The sequence below is a fragment of the Cuculus canorus genome, chromosome 5 (assembly GCF_017976375.1).
Source record: "Cuculus canorus isolate bCucCan1 chromosome 5, bCucCan1.pri, whole genome shotgun sequence".
NCBI lineage: Eukaryota > Metazoa > Chordata > Aves > Cuculiformes > Cuculidae > Cuculus > Cuculus canorus.
The window spans coordinates 11,375,161-11,397,757 of NC_071405.1; the positions used below are offsets into that span (position 1 = coordinate 11,375,161).

General features: G+C 44.0%; 2 protein-coding genes across 5 annotated transcripts in view; one reads left to right on the plus strand and one right to left on the minus strand.

The window, feature by feature from the left end:
- The window catches only part of LOC128852429 (uncharacterized), a 102,556-nt gene extending 83,769 nt beyond the window's left edge, over positions 1–18,787 (plus strand). Inside the window, exons 5-7 of one of the 3 annotated variants that reach the window (XR_008450268.1) lie at positions 14,197–14,288; positions 15,185–15,341; positions 16,786–18,787. Coding sequence is in view for 2 of the 3 variants with exons in the window: in XM_054069195.1 (XP_053925170.1) it covers positions 16,786–17,017 (232 nt within the window). In the remaining variant the exon portion in view is untranslated. Of the gene's footprint in view, positions 1–14,196; positions 14,289–15,184 lie in introns of all 3 variants that reach the window. The other 2 variants (XM_054069197.1, XM_054069195.1) reach the window with 2 other exon arrangements.
- BBOX1 (gamma-butyrobetaine hydroxylase 1) overlaps positions 806–22,597 on the minus strand; it is a 53,028-nt gene continuing 31,236 nt past the window's right edge. For both annotated transcript variants that reach the window (XM_054069189.1, XM_054069188.1), the window contains exons 5-9: positions 13,352–13,550; positions 7,064–7,169; positions 5,376–5,572; positions 4,548–4,714; positions 806–1,349 (exon numbers count right to left, since the gene is read on the minus strand). In XM_054069189.1, the coding sequence (XP_053925164.1) occupies positions 1,189–1,349; positions 4,548–4,714; positions 5,376–5,572; positions 7,064–7,169; positions 13,352–13,550 (830 nt within the window). In that variant the 3' untranslated portion in view covers positions 806–1,188. The remainder of the gene's footprint in view (positions 1,350–4,547; positions 4,715–5,375; positions 5,573–7,063; positions 7,170–13,351; positions 13,551–22,597) is intronic.

Below are 22,597 nucleotides of genomic sequence, written 5' to 3' on the forward strand. Positions count from 1 at the left end.
TGGAGGTGGGGCTGTTTTGTTGGGCTTGCCGCACGGGTGAGAGGGCATCCTGTTAACTCCGCAGCTATAAGGATAGTGAAAAATAAACTCAGTAGACATCGTTTGGTATAAAAAGTATTTTTAAAATAATTTCTCTTTCAATTTGGCATCTGAATATGGGGAAAAACCCTGCTACTTATGCGCATGAATTTTTACATATGTGATATCTATTCAGAATGCAACCTAGAGGAAAACATCCTGCAGACAGAGTCTGTCGGAGGCGTGCTCTTGTATTTAGATTAAGAAAAGAAGAATCTGAGTTCAGCTGCCACTTCTCCGTTGGGTATGGAGTCAAAAACTGTCTCTTGTTCTTTGTGATTTCTTGCTGCCAAGCAGCATCCGCATGCCTCTTCCTGGCTTTACTCAAAAGTCTGTCTGCCCTGCAGATTTTAATTACATCTGTGCACAGCGTATGATGGCATTTCGGACCCCATCTCCTACCTCTTCACCGAGATTTATTTCTGTTCCTAATGTAGAGGAAAATCAATGTGGTGCATCTTCTGGTTGCTCTATGGTTTCTGAGCTGATGGATGTAGAAATGTAGTAAAGGTTATTTGTGGCTGTGCTGATTGTCACTCATACGAGAGGATATATAGAATACAGCATGTGTCGAATGAGATCTTGTGTTAAAATTGAATCCTACCTACCAAGATTTTTTAAGTAAAAATGACTCCACAGCAGTGGTTGTTTATTTTGATAATGAATTTCAGTTATGGTTTATGAAATAAAGAATGCCTCTCTGAAAATATGCCTCTCTGTTTGTTCACAACAAATATTTAGTAAGTACTGCTTAGAAGCTTTTTTTTTGGTGCTTCCTTCCAAGCTTTCTAGTGAGGGCAGGTGGATTTGTAGTGGCAAACAAAGGCACTGAGGTACCCAGTCAGCCCAGTAAAGTGATAATCTTTCAAGCTAATTTGCTCGCTGATTTTAAAAAGTAAATAAACCGTCAGAGGTAGCAATGCATTTTATATATTCAAAGACCAGGGCACAGATAAATCTTAAATTGTTATGGACAAAAGGTTTCTTAGCTTACAGAACTAAAAAATATATTCATGATGTTAGTTTCTGAAAAGAAAACACCATTTTATTGTTTTTTTTTTTTTTGAGGTTAGACAATCTAGGTTTTGCTCATTCTAGTCAGAAAAAAACTCAGTTCCTATTTAAGACCCTCTCCTTGAGAAGCCGGAGCCTTGACATGACCACATCCCAGTCTGCATAGGCACCTTCCAGGTGACGAGTCACTGCTGGTCCTGATGGGTAGCTTTGGCGCCCGTGAAGCACGCGCCAGTTATCAAATGTCAGTATGTCTCCTATAAAGAGAGTGCACAAAGTTTAATATTTGGTATGTTATGGTTGATTCCTTCAAATGGATAACATGGAGGTAGATTTATATCAGCAGTTAGAGAACAATAATTTCACAGAATCACAGAATCACCAGGCTGGAAAGGACCCATTGGATCATCGAGTCCAACCATTCCTAACACCCCCTAAACCATGTCCCTCAGCACTTCATCCACCCGTTCCTTAAACACCTCCAGGGAAGGCGACTCGACCACCTCCCTGGGCAGCCTGTTCCAGTGCCCAATGACTCTTACTGTGAAGAATTTTTTTCTGATATCCAACCTGAACCTCCCCTGGCGGAGCTTCAGGCCATTCCCTCTTGTCCTGTCCCCTGTCACTTGGGAGAAGAGGCCAGCTCCCTCCTCTCCACAACCTCCTTTCAGGTAGTTGTAGAGAGCAATAAGGTCTCCCCTCAGCCTCCTCTTCTCCAGGCTAAACAACCCCAGCTCTCTCAGCCGTTCCTCATCAGACTTGTTCTCCAGCCCCTCACCAGCTTCGTTGCTCTTCTCTGGACACGCTCCAGAGCCTCAACATCCTTCTTGTGGTGAGGGGTCCAGAACTGAACACAGTACTCAAGGTGCGGTCTCACCAGTGCTGAGTACAGAGGGAGAATAACCTCCCTGGACCTGCTGGTGACCCCATTTCTGACACAAGCCAAGATGCCGTTGGCCTTCTTGGCCACCTGGGCACACTGCTGGCTCATGGTCAGTCGGCTGTCAACCAGCACCCCCAGGTCCTTCTCCTCCAGGCAGCTCTCCAGCCACTCCTCCCCCAGTCTGTAGCGCTGCATAGGGTTGTTGGGCCCCAAGTGCAGGACCCGGCATTTGGCTCTGAGGGAGATACACAGCAACACCACAGTAATTTTAATTTAGCTGCTCATTCTCAACCAGAGAGGGCAAGTCCCTTTTGACCTCTGTCTCTTTTCTTGTATAACCAGGTATTAAAAAGCAAAGTGGTAGGGGAATCCACAATGAGAAAAGCAGGCCTTGTTCAGAAAGGCAACTACAGCAAATCCACAGAAGGATGAAAGGGGTAAAAGCCACTGGGATGATTTTTATTTGATTAGCCTGGCACTATTTGTACTATACACACTCTGCATTACTTTCCCAGTTAAGAGGATTCTATGAGAACAAAGTCAAGCCATTGAAATTTAGGAAATTATATAATTAAGGCTAGCATGCCATTTTATTTTTTTCTCCCTTGCGTACCACCGTTATGAGAAATCTTTAATTAAATAATCTTACATTCTTTCCTTCTCCCTTTCCCCCCCCCCCCCACTGCTCTGGTGCATTAATTGATGGGATGGATCATACTAATGTAATGTGGCATACTTTGTTTTACCATTTCTTATGTGACCCTATAAATTATTTTATTGAATAGTCCCAATAGAGAGATTTATGGGCGTTTTAAAGACACTAGAATCGTAGTACACAAGGCAGTCAGATACACTAATGAATTTACTTTTGTAACATCTCTTGGGAGATGAAGGACTATTAATATCTTTATTTTCTAGCCAGGGAATGAAAGAACAGCGATTAAGGCCAAAGTAGTTAAATGTATGCACAGACTGACTTTTAAGAGTAAAAGGATTTTTTTTTCAGCATGTTTTATGTTCAAAACACAGCCCTGTATGGCTCGGCTGAAGTTCAGCACATTTAGTGCTTCTGCAAGTCTGCCTCCAGACGTCTTGCACAGGCCACCCAGAAACAGCAGGATAGCAGCCTTTTGTCATTTTTCCAGCATTATGTTGGGTGGGAGTGTCCCACGCAGGGACAGGAGCTGGACTTGATGATCCTTGCAGGTCCCTTCCAACTCAGGACATTCTAGGATTCTATGTTGATCTCCTTGAGGGATCTCGGCTTGGTTGATGTGCTGAGGGCAACCGTGTGACATTGAACACAAATCCTGCACTTGGATAACAACAACCCCATGCAACACTACCGGCTTGGGAACAGTGGCTGGAAAAGTGTCAGATGGAAAAGAACCTGGGAGTGTTGGTTGACAGACAGCTGAATATGAGCCAGCAGTGTGCCGAGATGGCCAAGAAGGCCAATGGCATCCTTGCTTGTATTAGGAATAGCATGGCCAGCAGGACTATGGAAGTGATTGTCACCCTGTACTCAGCACTGGTGAGGTTGCACCTCAAATACCACATTCAGTTTGAGGCCCCTCACTACAAGACAGACATTGAGGTGCTGGAAAGTGTCCAAAGAAGGGCAACGAGGCTGGTGAAGGGTCTGGAGCACCAGTCTTATGAGGAGCAGCTGAGGGAACTGGGATTTAGTCTGGAAGAAAGGAGATCTGAGGAGACAACTATCTGAACGGAGGTTGTATTGAGGTGGATGCTGGTCTCTTCTCCCATGTAAAAGTGATAGGACAAGAGGAAATGGCCTCAGGTTGTGCCAAGGGAGGTTTAGATTGGATATTGGGAAATATTTTTTTACCAAAAGTGTTGTCGAGCATTGGAACAGGCTGCCCAGCAAAGAGTTTGAGTCACCCTCCCTGGAGGTACTTAAAAGATGTGTAGATGTGGTTCTTAGGGACATAGTTTAGTGGTGGCAGTTGCTATGTTAAGGATTAGACTTGATGATCTTAAGGGACTTTTCCAACCTAAACGATTCTATGATAATGCTGTCATTCAGTGTCTAAGCAAAGATGGTAACTGAATTCCTCATGCTGTTGCTCAGCTTCCTTCATGGTTCTGCATGTTATGCCCCTGCACCATCTTCTAGATATTCTGCAAATCTGCAGCCACTGAGAAGGTGCCCCACTAAGATTGGTCTGAAACACAGTAAAAAAAAATGTGATGATGTATTGTTTAATGAACAGACATTGTATTATGATGGCACAGCTATCTTGTATGTCTCACTTGTGGTGCTACTGACATAACAACTTAAAATTTCCTATGTGGTTCATGGTTTTGGTGTAATATAAAGATATATTGGGCTAATTGATAGACGCTCTTCTTCTCTCGCCTTTCTTTTCTTCTTTCTTGTATCAAAATGGCAAAAGAAATCTTGGAGATGACTGTAAGGATGCAGTACCAAATAAAATAAGTGATGGAAGGACTGAAATTTCCCCACCATGCCAATGTTAACAATGCTCAAGTGTTTTGACTGTTAGGAAAAACCATGAAAAATCATCGTCAGGAGAAGCAACTTACTGACCTGGTTTCAGCTTGTAAGTAAACTTGTGTTCTGTGCTGTTTAATAAATCATCAAATTCCTTTAGAGCTGCATAAAATGGCCTCACTTTTTCAGCTGCTATGTCAAACACTGTGTCTCTTGTTGCATTATTATAATTGATGCGAATTGCTTGGCCTCTGGAATCCACACTGTGAAACAGAGAAGGAATGGATAAGGAAAGGCATATGTTGTTACTGAAACATTTCAACATGGTTAAACAACAACTGAATTGTTCTGCTGAATTTTGGTATGTTTCTACCATGGAATTAAGGTTTTTATTTGGTTGGGTTTTGATAATTAAGCCTAACTAGGAAAAGGGATAATCAGGAGAAAGTGTAGAGAGTTAATTTTCTCAAAAATCTGTATTCTATGAACTTTAATTGTAGAATCATAAACTTTTTAAATTCAGAAGAGATTATGAATATTTGCATTTGATCTTTTTACAGTATACAGTTCTTAATGTAAATGCTTCAAATCATGATCTCTCTTTGGCATGATACAGATGTACCTTAGCTGGAATTTAGTAACAGACCCACCGCTGTTAACCTGTACCCGGGAGTTGCTCCCAGTGCTGCTGTGTGGCAAAACCAAACAAGAAAAGCTATGTTATGGCGGTACAAAGCACAGAACAAGTCATACACTGGCAAATCCCCTCATGCAAAACCTACCATCAAAACCAACTCCCTCAAAAATAATCACAGACCAAGTCAAAGCAGTGTTTTCCCACAAGGTGGCAGGAGCAGACCTTCTTCTACCAACGTGTAATTCACAACAGGGATTTTATTTTCCCATCTTGTTGAAGCTACTCACTCTATAATCCTTTGTTTACACTGCACAGCAAAATCGCAGAAGTCCACCCCAACATCTGTATAGTCTACAGCAGTAGAGGACAGAATCTGATATGCCTGAGGATTTTGTTTCTTCAGCTTGTTGCATACATGAAATCCATCTACAACTTCACTTTCACCTCCTGAATCTGTTTGCTTTATACAATGCAGAAACTGAACCTGGAATTAATTAACATTTCATTACAAGAAGAATTAGTTTGCATATTTAACAGCCATTAGTTCCAGTTCCCTCGTGTCTGTGGTTCTGGATTTTCTTCTTTTATTTTTTGTTTTCTTTTTTCTTTTCCAGCGAAAGACTTGAGTTCCCACTACTGTGGCTTCACAGTACTCTGTCACCACTGTCACACAGGCAGAAAATTCAAGTAGCATGTTCATAAATCCATTTTTTGGGGGGTATCTTCTAGTGCTTGCAATTGGTGAGTCAACTGCAAAGCTCTGGTATCTGTTAAAGATAATTTAGCTTTACATTTTAGACAGCGAATGCTTCTGCTAGACCACACCAACAGTTGGGGTTTTTTTGGTTTTGTTTTATTTTTTTTTAATTGGGATATGCCGGAAATATAGTTGCCAGATTAAAACCTAGGAAGTCCTGAAACTAATTTTATGGGATGGCTCATCCACTTAAAAGCATTTCTTCAAATACAGTAGTAAACAAATCTTAAGAATGCAAATATTTTGTAATAACTAGATAAATAAAGAAAACTGCATGTTCAGAACAATGTTGAAAAATAATTCCATGTGTTTTAATACTTTTATTTCTTATAAGGACATTGAATGAAAAAGGTTACGCTCTTTTTGTAATGTTTCACAGCTTTGGCACTGACGAGACAGTGAGCTAATTCACATCTGCTCTCTATTAATGAAGTCCTATCCCATTCTTACTCCAGATTAATGAACAGCATCTAAATGATTTTAATAAGTGATGTTAGTGTGAAGTATTTGGCACTTACTTGTGGATAAACCAAACTGGCTTTTTGAAGAACTGATACAAAGTACTCCACCATGTGAGGAGGAGAAGTTGTAGGCATGAAGCTTACAAATGCAAACTTCTCCAGGATTGTCTTTGTACCTATTCCTACTACTTTTTAGTTCTCTCGTGAATTAGGCTTTGATATGATAGGAACTAGGTGGAAACGTATTTTCTGTGGTTATTCTCCAGCTTCGCAGAATGCCTCTGTTTCGTCTGTTATGAAAGGGTGAAGAAGGGTCTAATTTCAATCAATTCACAGAAAATAGAATATAACATTTTAATCACATTTCTTCTAGTAAGTTCCCCTCCTGAGGCGAACAGATGCTTCCTAAGATGTCATAACTGGACCGCAGCATGTAGACACCCACGTTCTTCAATATAATGCAAGAAGCATCAAAAGCACATACAAGTTTCTAATGCTTTCTCATGTGATAATATTCTCAATACTTTGTGAGTTTCTATTTAAAAATATCACGACATACATAATGACCTCATTATGCAGAACTTGTATGTATTGCATACCCATGTATATATCGATTGCTTTACACAGATTAATATATTGGGTGTTTTACGTCTTTTAAGACAGAATTCAAAGTCACTGAATGCTAACCATATTTCATGTTAAGGAACATTTCCCTTTCCCCTTTTGTGTTGTTAAAACGTCAGTGTATTCACCTTACCCCAGGTGGATGCTGCAGAACAGGGTAATCAGTGTGAAAACATAGCTTCCCGGTTGTATAAGCCACATTGTTTGCATCTGCTTTGTCTTGCACTTGCCAAGTTGGCCTTTATAATGAAAGGGGAAAGAGAAAACGTGTTAAAACAGCCAGGCAGCATGCTAGACAGTACACCATGAAACTGAAATTGTAGTACGAAAGACTAATTCCATCTTTGAACATGAAAATATTGTAAAATTATACGGAAATAATGCTGCAGCGCCTACACCCACCCCAGCAATGAAGGCTTACTCAAGCAGTCCTGGATTCAAGCTCGAAACTGAAGTGTGCCGGGGGACACGGGGTCCCGGTGTAGTATCTAGAAGAGTGCTGGCTTTTCAGTGTTGATACTTTGCTGAGTGCAAAGACCAGCTGAAGACACTAACCGAGGGGTATGTGCTAGGATAAACCATGATTTTAATACTGCACCTTCAGAACTAAAAGGGTGGAAGCTGGCCCATTTCTTTCTATCAACCTTCCCATTCTCCCTGACAGGTGGAGCACATTATCAATGAAATATGAAATCTTTAAAGGCGATGTAATTTTCCCATTATTTGTAAAGATTTATGATCTTGGAAAATGTAGATCCTTTGCAGGGGGATCTTTCTCGTAGCTTGAAGGAAAATGTCTTCGTAAAAGTCTTTGTAACTTCATCCCTTTCGCTGATGCTTTTTCCGAGGACTATCCCCATTTATTTTGTCACATATTTTTCCATCTTGAAATTTGACAATATTCAGCAGGAAAATTTACTGATAATGGCAAAAATGGCCCGTAGTTATATTAAAAAGATATGAATACATGACTTTGCAGCACATTCAAAATCAGTTTCAAGTGACACACCATGAGAATTTAAGACCAAGAGCTGCATGTTTTGTTCGTAGGGCATTCACATGATTAAAGACAGTCCTCGGCAAATGCATGTCGTAGATCCAGACATTTGTCTGGAAAAGTGTAAGTCACCATATGCAGTGCATGTAATCACAGGAGCATAAGTGATTTAAAAGAAAATATGAACCTCATTTTCCCTTGTGAAATACAATACACCAAATATATTACGTTGCAGATGCTGTGAGTCTAGCGTTACTTCTTAATAACAGTTTAAAAAGAAAATAGGCTAAAGAATGTGCAGACCAAAATTCTTCATATATAATATACAACCTCTTTTGTTCTAGAGGTAGTATTTAGTATAGGAACTATCAAAATGCTAAAACTTAACTTCTGAAATTGCTCAGGGGGGAAACCCCCTTGAATATTTGCGAATATGCTTAACTGCCTGGGAAAAATAATTTTTATTATTTGGTACAGCACATATGCATCAGTGTATGACTTCAGCACTGAAGTACGATAACTTTAACCACACTTCCGTAGTTCCCAATTTTATATTAAAAATAAAAAAAAAAGTGTTACATCCCCCTTGTCATTAGTGTTGACGTTATCTAGGTTCACCATATCTTTAATTTAAAAGGCTCTGGTGTCACTTGATTTAAATCTAAAACAATTTAATGCATTTTCATTGTCTCGTTTAGAAGGGATATGTATAATTGCTGGAATGGTAGTACCTTATAAAATTGTTGTGAGGTTTTGCAAAAGTAGTCAGTGCTTTCGCACTGTTACACTTGGTGAAGGGAGTTGGTGTCTGGAAGCTTTCCTTCCACCCAAGGAGCTTCGATCAAAGCTCAAGTTACTGACTTGAAGTCAGTGATGATTAAACAGATAATGCCATGCTAATAGGGAGCTCTGTACTGAATGCGAAAGAAATCAGACTTATGTTGTCAAAGATTCAACTGGGCTGAAGTATTAACTTGGTTGTGGGGAGAGCACGCGAGAAGCAAAGGGAAAAAACGTGGGTAATGTCAGAGGACTGTTGGCCCTTAGGGAGAGGAAAGCAGGCTGGAATGGTTTATGGATTATGGTTTAACAATTAGGGTCAGATATCAATTGCTCAGGCTGTTTGACAGAGGAGGAAATTTGGCACCAGGCAGGTGTAGCAATTTCTGCATTAAGTGCCAACGTGCACTCAGTCTCCCTGAGAACAGAAACCAGTGGAAAACTAATCTATCTGTTACATCCATAGCCTTGCAAAATCGTCACGCTAGGACCTGACGCTCACTTGTATCATCTGGTTGTGTACTTCATTAAAAATCTAAGTTTCATTTTTAAGACATAGGGGACCTATATCCTTCTTTTGCAGCTGAAGCCCTTTGGGATGTGCAGATGATTTGGCTGTTCCAGCGGGAGTGCTGGGGCCCCTAAGGAAGCCCTTCACACCACCCCAAGCCCTGCACAAGGTTTCAGGAGCACGAGGTCAAGGGCATGAGAAGTTGGAACAATGTATTGTGATTTAACTGGAGACCTTGGTAATGGAGTTGTCCCTCTAGAACTTAAAGAAAAAGGTTAATTCAAAAATGTGGAAGCCCTTGTTGTTTGGATAGGGCTGACACAGAGAATGTTTCCACTTTTTACAGTAATGAGAGTTTAGGTAGCACGAACTAAACAGACGTTTAGAAACAAGGGGTTTGCTTTTCCCTTTGTCAGGGTTATATTCCTTACAGTTACAATCCAGTTTAAAATTCATGGCTCTGTTGAGGTAATGTTTTATTTGGCAAGCTCACCGGTTCCAAATTTATCCTTTTATTTATAATATTGGGTAGGTCTTGCATTGGCTGCTAGTGAAATAGCAAGGGAACTACCCAAAGTTATTATTTTATTATGGTTGTAAAAGCCACCTCACAACTGGATGCCAGCAAGAAATAGAGTTCTGTTTTAGAGGTGAAGTGATGGACTGTAAAATGCTGCTCTAAGCCTGTTGTTAAGACTGAAAACTGCATGGGGTTTCTGCTACTGAAAGAAATATGTTAAGTGCAACAAGACCAGGCACTGCAATAACTACATCTGAAAATGAAACAGGCTAAATTAGGAGAAAAGATACTATAGGGAAAGAAGTCTTTTATTCTCCATAATATTTTTAGGCTGGGTTCCAGCTATACATGCTAAGCAATGAGAAATTTGTTCCTTATTAAGCACCCCCTATCTCAAAAAATAAGCCCAAACCATTAAAATCTTTTTCAAGACTTCATGTGACACATTTAACAAACACTGGGTTATTGAGCTGTTCGGATACAGTCCACTAGCTATTTTCGGGTCTGTTTAGCATGTCACCCCTTCATACACATCGATATTAAAACATTAGAAACTAGTTTAGTGACTTAACTTTTTAAAAATACTTTATGGATAATTTCTTAAACTTCCACAAGCAATAACACAAAGATTATGCACTATCTTGGTTCTGTTTTCAGTACATGGGAATTCCTCTCTCCTCTTTTTTTTTTAAAAAAAAAAAAAAAACAAAACCCGAATAACACCAACAAACAACAAAACAAAACAGGGCTCTAGGGGGGAAAAATAGTCTAAAGTGTATTAAAACAAAATATCTAAACCCATTAAGGATTAATATCACCAGTATGGCAATGAGAACAGTTAAATGTTGCCGAAGATGTTAGACTGCAACAAATGTACCTCTCTGTGTGTGCATGTGCCAAGGGAGAAGGAGACTTGGTTGGCAGTTGCGCAGAACTGAGAGTAACTCCTTGGAAATGCAATAATTTGCGACCCAACTTTCTGCTTACATTCTTTGCAATTAAAGAAATTCCTCTTAAACAGACATAAACATAAACCAGCAGCTCCTTACGATGCACTGAGAAGTCCAAGCTCAGATTTTGCCTGCAATCCACACACACGAACAATACTTGTTTTTGTTAAATGTTCCCCATAGAATTCATCCAATGCTGGGGGCAGGCAGTATCCTTCCAGTCATTCAAGTAAGCTTACAGTTAAGGTTCACCTATTTATAAACTCATCTTGTCCACCTCCTTGGCAGGGCAATTGTGCTGAACAGTTCTGGAAAGGTACTTTTGTATTCCTGTGGCCGTTATGTTTGAGTAGGTATGCCTTTACCTTAACAAAAGAATCCTTACGCTGCATCTTGGAAAAAGCTAAACAGCGTCTGATCTCTGAACTGGAGAAATGAAAGCCAAGATGTAAGAAACACTTGCCCCAGAGCAGCAAATTGAGTCTGGCTCTGAACTCCATCGTGAGCTGCCTGTGTGTGTAGTTTCTCTCCTAGCCAGCTGGCAATGCATTCTGAAAACAAAGCATATTTAACAGGTTTGGTTCCCTCTGCACCTAAAGTCTCAGCTCTGCTAATAATACACACATTGTGCCATGCACATCCTACTGCTTTTGTAACTGTGCCTTTTCTTTAGAGCTGGAGCGAATAGTCTTTTTTTTTCCCCAGAGCTGGATAGTTTGTCTGTAGCTTGTTGACTTCACCCTGTGGCAGAGCTGGGTTTTGTTACTTGAAATCCAGACGAGTGTGCAAACCCGGTCTTTGGATGTCAAGCTCTCTTATGCTCTTCAGATTTTAATTTAATATTGCAAATTCAACCTAATCATACACAGAAACCTAATTAGTAACTGTCAAATGACCTAGACTAAATCTAACAATGGTGGCTCAGCCGAGCTGATGTAAACCAAACTTCAAAACTTCCAAATACTACAGCTATGGTCACAAAGCAGAAAAAAAGAAAAAAAACCAATGAAACTCAACTAAACTATATATTCTATCTAAGTATGTTTTTCTTTTAAATACAGCATTCTTAGTCAATTGGAAAATTTCCATAAGACTGAAACCCTTTTTTTGCAGCCCAATAAATACATGAATTAGCAAATAGGTTTTGGAAAAACAAGGAGATTTACAGCCTTTTATTGTTCCCTTACTGTGAACCCTAATACTTAAGGCAACATAGATATAAAGTTTAGTCAAAACCAATAGTGAATCTGATTTATAACAAAGAACAGAGCTGTAACCTCTACTTGCTCCAACAGTGTGGACCAAAGTCAAGTTTCCACCTTGATCTTCTATAGAACAGTAATGGAGAGGAGGTTCTTTGTAACATGGATTAAAACTATTTATAAACATACACATATACCTCAAAGACTCAGAACTCATCCTGACAAATTACTTTTATTGAAACTATCTTTAAAGGGTAAACATTAATTCAAACTGATTTTGAATGAGTGAAGCATTTAATAATCATTACTGTTTATGATCATATTAGAGGAGAGTCAGTGAGGGGCAAGACTAAGGTTTTTTTTTAGTTGGAAAAAAAACCCCATTCTGATCACACAACTGATAAACCGGCAATTCTCCCTATGGCAGACTGAACCTCTTGTTAGCCGGGATAAGACAAGTAAAGTATATCCTGACAGCTAAGAAACATTTATACAGTGAGGGACTCTTGAGTTTCTCTTAAACATAGCAGAGTTGTCCCAAGCTGGATGGTGCAGACAGTTCAAATAGATAGTTGGCAGCAGTTTCGAACAGCAAGGACGATTAATAGCTGAGGCAGAGTATGAGGCAGAAGGGTAGATCTTTTAATCTTACAATGCTGCTGAATTAAATATCAAAAACTTTTGACTACCTTAGTGAAAAACATGTTAGAGGGCTCAGCAGGTGGAGAATGGGTGCAACATTGTGGGCACACTGCTGGCTCATGTTCAGTCGGCTGTCAACCAGCACCCCCAGGTCCTTCTCGTCCAGGCAGCTTTCTATCAGACTGCTCCCAGTCGTTAGCACTGCATAGGGTTGTTGTGCCCCAAGTGCAGGACCCGGCATTTGGCCTTGTTAAACCTCATGCCATTGGTCTCGGCCCAGCAGTCCAGCCTGTTCAGATCCCTTTGCAGACCCTCCCTACCCTCCAGCAGATCCACACTTCCACCCAGCTGAGTGCCATCTGCAAACTTGCTGAGGGTGCACTCAATGCCTTCATCCAGGTCATTGATAAAGACATTGAACAGAGCTGGACCCAGTACTGAAATCAGGCTGAGAAAAAGGACTGATAACTTCCTCTGTTCAGAAGGGGATTGGATTAGGGAGTTTTGATTTTTTTTTTCCATGGTATAGGTAATTATGGCTATCCTGTGGTCATCTTTTATTTGACATCACCTCCTTTCAGGCATTTTTCCTTCTCTCAGCAGTTAACCTGCTGTTTTTACATACCCTGCCTGTGATAGCAGAGCAATCCTCTCATACAGAATATGAATTGACACCACATTTTCTGATGCGCAGAGAAGAAAAAAATTCCACCTTGTTTTAATAAATTAATCCGCAAAATACATCCAGAAAGCTGAAGAGAATTACATTAGAGGGGATTACGTAGCTGGAAAAGCAAAGATATTAAAACCCAAACTCACCCATAAAAAGTGAGACGCAGGAACCCAATCCTGTGGCCAAGTTTAATCAACTCTCCCTGCCTGGCGGCAGCTCCTGTGAGTAGCACGATTCCTACTTTCTTTAGGGTGCACAGCCACTTGTACGCACTTTCATCGTTGTACATGATTTCTTGAAAAGGTATTTTGGGAAGTTGCAGGTTGAAGTCCCAGTAGTGGCGTTCTGAAAGGGAAGAAAGAGAGAAACAAGCACTTAGCTCTTTTAGCAATAACGCTCAGGACGTAGTCGAAGTATGGAGCTAATAGGATTTCCATGCATTTGTGAATATACCCTCAGTCCTGCAGTAAACCACCTGAAACGTGGTTCTTGAATTGGCACGGGTAACAAGCAACCTTTATGATGAAATTCAACAAAACATTGCAGTTAAAAACTTTGAAATCAGAAGCTGAATAAAAGGCCATTTGAAAAGGATATTTTTTGTTAACAGTACACCAGAAATGTGCACATTCCTTTTTTTTTTTGTCTGTAATGGTGAACCACATGAGTGAAAATCTGAAATAAAGGCTACTTTTAAAGTTTTTTTGTCAAAATATAGCATGGAGCATACTGTGCTCTCCCGAAGAGGTATTGTTGTATGGATATATAAAAAAGAAAAGCTTATATTCAAGATGAAGAAACAGGGGAAGACACACGGCAATATAACAGTGTAGAAGCTGAGGAACATCAATTGCACCAGTGACCAATCAATTTTTCTTTTGTAGATTTGTCTTCATGAAATCATATCCAGTTACTTTCAATTCTGCAGAATGGTGTCGTTCTTTGTCTTTTCCTCTGCAATTTTTTTTTATGAGCATTTATCGTATTTCAGGAATATGCACAGGAGAACCCAAGATGATAACAAATCCAAGCACTGCAAGAAGGTAAAGAAAATGATGGAAAAACTGAGTCGGGAGCAAGAAGGTGTGTCATTCCCATTCTCAAACAAAATTGATTATAAGACCATATAACAACAGCAGAGTGTTAGAACTGCTATAGCATAATCAGACATTTGCTTGCTGAACAGTGATAGAAAAGGATGAAACCCACAGCCATTCATTAGAGGCAGGTATAGATTTGCGGGCAGAATAGAAAGGGCTTTTGAGTCTGATTTTCCTTCAGACCTTTTGCTGCTCCTCTCTTTTTGTCCACATCAAACCAGCGACAGCCGCATGGCATGTCACCCAAAGTTATAAAAGTAGTGAAAATCTATGCAGCTTTAAAATTAAGTGCTGTTTGCCTCATCATTTTATGTATTTACAGCTGCCCAAATATTGCTAAATCCGTACCTTTCTCTACAAGATATCTATACTTGTATCTATAGATGTAGATTTTTCCAACAGATATGGATGTGACCAATTCTTATTACTATTTTCTAGCATCACAGCTCTATAGTTGTTATTGCTTTTAATTTAATAATGCTTTTTAAAAGGCTCATAATATATCCTAAAGCAATCACATTCTGTTTGAAAGTTCCCAAATAGATAAGTCACCTAAAAGAGAGAAAGGTAAAAAACTAAACACTAGGTCATAACCAGACAAAGCCCCATTGATTTTCTCTTAGCTGTATTATTTTCTGAGGAAGAATGTACTTTGGTGTCAGACAATGTGACCTTATATACATGGTCTGACAACAAAAAACCCCCAAGACTGTACCTATGTTTATTTTTTTGTACTGAATTAAGAAAGTCAACTACAATCACCTTCAGAATAGTTTCCTTCTGAGTTGACACACAACTGCATATGTTCATAGCAAATCTGCAGATCACTTTCTGAAAGGCTATGAGAATCTGTTGGTTTTACTTTCACGTTTTCTACAGAACAAAAACGGGTTCCTTTGAGCTCTGACTTGATCGCTGGTATCTCTTCACCATAAGCCTCAGGCAATAGTTTAAAAGTTTCCATCATGGATTTCTTCAGTTTCGCAAGATGTTAACTCACTGTTCACTCTTGTAGACCAACATTTTCCCGCTGAGGGTAAGTAAACGTCTCTATTTGAACACATGTCCACTTGTACTGAGTGAAGCGATTGAGTTGAGCCTTGTCTCACTGTGACAGGTTAGAACATGGTCTATAACCATTTCTTTGTCCTCTCTCACTCTCGACTCCGGAGCTACCAGGCTAGTCTCTTATTTTTTTTTGTGTATGTCAAACTGTGTACATTTGTGAAGATACTCAGCAGAAAATGCAAGCACAAATATTCAGTGTGGAAAAATAAAGTAATAATTAGATATGAGAATGAAATCTTGGCATTTTTTTTCATGTTATGAAGGGCTACACAATCCAAATCTCATCTTCCACCATGAATAAGTTTAAAAAATTATGCCTACAGTACTCTCTGTCCAACAAAACTGTACACACTTAAAGTTCTGATCTGGATTACAGTGCTGAAGGCTACACCTGGAAAAGGAAAAGCAGATGGACATGAAGCTCCCAGGTATGCGTTGGGAAGGCACAGTTACTCCTTGCAGCATAAGTCTCAATCTGCCTACTTCACACACAGGGTATGTCCCTCACCTGATTAGGCTTCCCCAGGGGAGAATACTCAACTCCTCCAGCATTGAACATGGCATCTGGTCACTACTGAAGACAAGGTGAAGCTTTAGCCATCATTTAAACTACTATAGCCCAACGTCTTGGGGCAAAATCCTTGGTTGTTCCCTTGTGGTCTCCAGGAGCACATGTTGCCTGTAACTGCAGGTCTCTTTGAGTGCGTGCCGGTAACCAAACCCAGCATCCTTTGGACTGCTGCACGAGATGTGAAGAGGACAGGTCCCATGCGGCAGAAGGAGAACTTGGCTGAAGCAAGCTAGCTCTGCCTTCACAGGAACCAGTATTATTGCTATGCTTTACTAAAAACCCTAGATCTGGGCAATAAGGCAAGAGCACACCTGGATTCTGGCTGTCCCTACTCAGATTCTGGGCTGTGCAGTTATTTATTATTTCTTGGCTTTGGTTTTTTTCTCGTTTTATTTTGTGTCCTCTTTGCTGTACATTTTCTTCCTTCTCTGTAAGACAACCTTGGATTTTGAGACCTTGTCTTGAATAGAGATGTCAAACCTGAGATTTTCTCTCTTTCATAAGATGTTGAATAGAAAGGTAAGAAGGAACTCCTATCTGATGAAGAATCTTCATCTTGCATGGAGTGGGCTGCCTTAGCCTGTGTTGGACACACTCTCAATTCCAGTGTAAGCCACAGGAATGGCCCGATTTGTTTTAGAGTTTGGCAGTCCCTTCACATACATGTGAAACCAGCTTTTCCCTTCCTTCCTCTTTTCTCTCCAAGGACAGAAGTCACATTCTTTCCATTTCATTCCTCCCACTTTCAGGCAACATTCAGCTTTCTCCAGGTGAGATACAGACACAGGGAGGTGAAGAATGAAGCATTTCATACTTGTCTCTCACTGCTCTTCGTTTGCAGGACTTCGGATGGCTCATGGCAAATGATGAGGAAAGGTGCCCACACTCACCCAAGGATAAGCCGAGTCTCAAGACTTCTCTTAGGAGTAGAGAACTGCAGCCAGGAGAGAAGAGCAGGCAACCTGTTCTCCCAGTCCAGGCCTCACCAACTCCTGAGACACATGCAGAGGTGTTTGGACTCTGGCCCGGAGAAAAGCGTTTCACAGGAGAGCAGCCCTTCAGGTCCACAGTGATGCTGGAGCCCTACTTTCAGAGAGGGCTCAGGAAAAGACAACAGCCGCTCTCCTTTTCTCGTGGTCCACAACAGCAGATGGTAGCTGATGCAGGAAAGCCTGTCCAGTTATTCATACCTGAGGACATACATATCCAGAACAAGTCATAGCAACCTCCCCAGCAGGGTTTGTTTCTTGATATTTTCCCTCAAGTAAACACGTAGTCCTTCAAGAGAACTCCAACAGGGACATTCACTGCTGTGGTTGAGTGGCCACCACCACCAAGCAAGGTAGCTGAAGTGGTGGTCTGTGGCACACAAAAAATAGAGGTAAGTTAACAGAGATAAGGCTTGCCTTAAACACAGACATAAGCACAATAAGATAATGGATCTGGGGTCTGTGTGTAAGCAGTTGATAGCGCGGTATCAATTCTGATAGCAAAATCAGCAACTGGCATTGTAAGAAAGAGCTGAGAATAATCAGACACAGAAACAGGAAGCACCAAGAGGAAAACAACTGCATATGTGAAGGGTAGAAAACAAGTACAGGTGGTAAAGGTGAAAGCCAACCCTCCCCCCTCCATGTACAGCAGGTGGAGAAGATAACCGGAGGAGCCAAAGTGACCCCATAGGACCGTGGGAAACAAAGCAAGTCCTGCTTGCAAAAATAGATCAACTCAGTCAAGAGGAGGTGTGTTGTCCTCCATCCGTTCCAAGGAAGAAAAAGAAGAATACCCCTGACCTTCTACTCTGCTCTTGCAAGACCCCACCTGGAGTACTGTATCCTATTCTAAAATCCCCAACATAAGAAAGGTATGGAACTGTTGGAGTGGGTCCAGAGGAGGGCCACAAAGATAGGGCAGGAGCAGCTGTGCTCTGAGGGCAGGCTGAAAGAGTTGGAGGTGTTCAGCTTGGAGAAGAGAAGGCACCGAGGACACATTAGAGCAGCCTTCAGTACCTGAAAGGGGCTACAAGGAAGCTGGGGAGGGACTTTTTACAAGGCATGAAGTGATAGAATGAGGGGGAATGGCTTTAAATTGGATGGGGGAAGATTTAGATTAGACATTAGGAAGAAATTCTTCACTATGAGGATGGTCAGGCACTAGAACAGGTTGCCAAGGGATGTTGTGGATGCCTCATCCCTGGAGGTGTTCAATGCCAGGTTGGATGGGGCTTTGAGCAACTTGATCCAGTGCAAGGATCCACGGCAGGGCGGTTGGAATTAGATGACCTTTAAGATTCCTTCCAATGCAAACCATTCTGTGGTTCTAAGAACTGATAGGCAATGAGAACAAACAAGGAAAAAATGTATCCTACTGCACATCTGGCTTCCTACACCAAAAAGGACTCTTCCCCCCACCTTGAAATCTGTACAAACCACAGCGCCAATGCTGAGGCACAGCTGCTGACCCTGGCGTGCCACCTCTCTGCTGGTCCAGCCCTGGGGCTAATTTAGGACAAGCTTGTTAAGGACAAACGGGTTACCTATGTGTGATGGTGATGAAGAACTACCCTTTGGTGATGCATAGCACTGAGGAACATCAATCCAGCAGAGCATTGTCTACAAGTTCCAAACTGTCCTGATGTCTTTTAAAAGTGTGACCACACCTGTAAGTGTTCTACGTGAAAATAAAGATATGCACGGACAGACACACACTGAGATTCATTTGGACCAGAGAGAAGTGAAAGAACTTGAGATGTTTTATCTTTCTTCTCCAAATGCAGCACCAGTCTCATAGCACCCAAATAAATCTGAATGCAGGACGTGCTGTGTGGTGGGCAGGAGAGCAGAGCTCCTGTGCCGGTGTCTCTTGGATTGTCTATTGGAGTGTCTCTTGGATTGTCTACGCAAGTGGGACATGGGTATAACTGAGTCTGACGGGGCAGGGCGTGGAGCTGGCCTGTCAGCAGGGTGGGCTGCAGCGAGCCCTTCACTAACGACGAGGGGAGGAGACAGGAAACCCAAATCACGAGGGGTGCGGAGAGGAGGGTGGGAGGTACACTACAGCCACCGTGGAGACAGAGCACCCAGACTGTGAAAAGTGTCACCAACCCAACTGAAAACTGGGCTCCTTGGCAAGGTCAGAAAAGGAAAAAACTCACTGCAGTTAAACACTCGCAAAAGACAACTCTGGAGACAACCTAAAGGTCACTGGAGGTCAACCAATTAGGCCCTGGGGTTACTTGAGGTCAAAGCACCTCTCTAAGGACCCCCAGGGCTTACTTGAGGTCAACCTATTAGACCCTGGGGTTACTGGAGGTCAGAGCACCTCTCTGGGGACACACTAGGGGTTACTTGAGGTCATCCAATTAGGCCCTGGAGTCACTTGAGGACAAAGCACCTCCCTGGGGACCCCCTAGTTGTCACGTGAGATCATTCAATTAAGCCCTGGGGTCACATGAAGTCAAAGAACCTCTCTGGGGAACGTCCTAGGGGTTACTTGAGGACATCCAATTAGGCCCTGGGGTTCCTCGAGGTCAAAGCACCTCTCTGGGTCCCCCCTAGGGGTAACTTCAGGTCATGCAATAAGGCCCAGGGGTTACTAGAGGTCAAAGAACTTCTCTGGGAACCAGGCAACAGGTAACTTGAGGTCAATCAGTAATGCCCTGGGGTCCCTTGAGGTCAAAGCAACTCTCTGGGGACAGCCTAGGGGTCAACTGAGGTCAAACTAGGGGGCCCTGGGGTCACTTGAGGTTACCTAGGAGGCCCTGGGGTCACTTGAGGTCAACCTAGGAGGCTCTGGGGTCACCTGAGGTCAACCTAGGGGGCCCTGGGGTCACCTGAGGTCAAAGCACCTCTCTGGAGACAGCCTAGGGGTCACTTGAGGTCAAACTAGGGTGCCCTGGGGTCACCTGAGGTCAAAGAACCTCTCTGGAGACAGCCTAGGGTCACTTGAGGTCAACCTAGGGGGCCCTGGGGTCACCTGAGGTCAAAGCACCTCTCTGGAGGCAGCCTAGGGGTCAACTGAGGTCAGCCTAGGAAGCCCTGGGGTCACCTGAGGTCAACCGAGGGGGCCCTGGGGTCACTTGAGGTCAAACTAGGTAGACCTGGGGTCAACTGAGGTCAACCTAGGAGGCCCTGGGGTCACCTGAGGTCAAACTAGGTAGCCCTGGGGTCACCTGAGGTCAACCTAGGGGGCCCTGGGGTCACTTGAGGTCAAACTAGGTAGCCCTGGGGTCACCTGAGGTCAACCTAGGGGGCCCTGGGGTCACTTGAGGTCAAACTAGGTAGCCCTGGGGTCACCTGAGGTCAACCTAGGGGGCCCTGGGGTCACTTGAGGTCAAACTAGGTAGCCCTGGGGTCAACTGAGGTCAACCTAGGAGGCCCTGGGGTCACTTGAGGTCAACCTAGAGGGCCCTGGGGTCACCTGAGGTCAAAGCACCTCTCTGGAGGCAGCCTAGGGGTCACTTGAGGTCAACCTAGGGGGCCCTGGGGTCACCTGAGGTCAACCTAGGGGGCCCTGGGGTCACTTGAGGTCAAACTAGGTAGCCCTGGGGTCAACTGAGGTCAACCTAGGAGGCCCTGGGGTCACTTGAGGTCAAACTAGGTAGCCCTGGGGTCACCTGAGGTCAACCTAGGGGGGCCCTGGGGTCACTTGAGGTCAAACTAGGTAGCCCTGGGGTCAACTGAGGTCAACCTAGGGGGCCCTGGGGTCACCTGAGGTCAACCTAGGGGGCCCTGGGGTCACTTGAGGTCAAACTAGGTAGCCCTGGGGTCAACTGAGGTCAACCTAGGGGGCCCTGGGGTCAATTGAGGTCAAAGCACCTCTCTGGAGACAGCCTAGGGGTCACTTGAGGTCAACCTAGGGGGCCCTGGGGTCACCTGAGGTCAACCTAGGGGGCCCTGGGGTCAATTGAGGTCAAACTAGGTAGCCCTGGGGTCAACTGAGGTCAACCTAGGGGGCCCTGGGGTCACCTGAGGTCAACCTAGAGGGCCCTGGGGTCAATTGAGGTCAAAGCACCTCTCTCGAGACAGCCTAGGGGTCACTTGAGGTCAACCTAGGGGGCCCTGGGGTCAATTGAGGTCAAAGCACCTCTCTGGAGACAGCCTTGGGGTCACTTGAGGTCAACCTAGGGGGCCCTGGGGTCACCTGAGGTCAACCTAGGGGGCCCTGGGGTCACCTGAGGTCAACCTAGGGGGCCCTGGGGTCAATTGAGGTCAAACTAGGTAGCCCTGGGGTCAACTGAGGTCAACCGAGGGGGCCCTGGGGTCACCTGAGGTCAACCTAGGGGGCCCTGGGGTCAATTGAGGTCAAAGCACCTCTCTGGAGACAGCCTAGGGGTCACTTGAGGTCAACCTAGGGGGCCCTGGGGTCACCTGAGGTCAACCTAGGGGGCCCTGGGGTCACTTGAGGTCAAACTAGGTAGCCCTGGGGTCAACTGAGGTCAACCTAGGAGGCCCTGGGGTCACTTGAGGTCAACCTAGGGGGCCCTGGGGTCACCTGAGGTCAACCTAGGGGGCCCTGGGGTCACTTGAGGTCAAACTAGGTAGCCCTGGGGTCACTTGAGGTCAAACTAGGTAGCCCTGGGGTCAACTGAGGTCAACCGAGGGGGCCCTGGGGTCACTTGAGGTCAAACTAGGTAGCCCTGGGGTCACCTGAGGTCAACCTAGGGGGCCCTGGGGTCACTTGAGGTCAAACTAGGTAGCCCTGGGGTCAACTGAGGTCAACCTAGGGGGCCCTGGGGTCACCTGAGGTCAACCTAGGGGGCCCTGGGGTCAATTGAGGTCAAACTAGGTAGCCCTGGGGTCACCTGAGGTCAACCTAGGGGGCCCTGGGGTCACTTGAGGTCAAACTAGGTAGCCCTGGGGTCAACTGAGGTCAACCTAGGTGGCCCTGGGGTCACCTGAGGTCAACCTAGGGGGCCCTGGGGTCACTTGAGGTCAAACTAGGTAGCCCTGGGGTCAACTGAGGTCAACCTAGGGGGCCCTGGGGTCAACTGAGGTCAAAGCACCTCTTTGGAGACAGCCTAGGGGTCACTTGAGGTCAACCTAGGTAGCCCTGGGGTCACCTGAGGTCAACCTAGGGGGCCCTGGGGTCAACTGAGGTCAACCTAGGGGGCCCTGGGGTCACTTGAGGTCAAACTAGGTAGCCCTGGGGTCAACTGAGGTCAACCTAGGGGGCCCTGGGGTCACTTGAGGTCACCATAAGAGGCCCTGGGGTCACTTGAGGTCAACATAGAGGGCCCTGGGGTCACCTGAGGTCAAAGCACCTCTCTGGAGACAGCCTAGGGGTCACTTGAGGTCAACCTAGGGGGCCCTGGGGTCACCTGAGGTCAAAGCACCTCTGTGGAGACAGCCTAGGGGTCACTTGAGGTCAAACTAGGTAGCCCTGGGGTCAACTGAGGTCAACCTAGGGGGCCCTGGGGTCACCTGAGGTCAACCTAGGGGGCCCTGGGGTCAATTGAGGTCAAACTAGGTAGCCCTGGGGTCACTTGAGGTCAACCTAGGGGGCCCTGGGGTCAATTGAGGTCAAAGCACCTCTCTGGAGACAGCCTAGGGGTCACTTGAGGTCAACCTAGGGGGCCCTGGGGTCACTTGAGGTCAACCTAGGGGGCCCTGGGGTCACTTGAGGTCAAACTAGGTAGCCCTGGGGTCAACTGA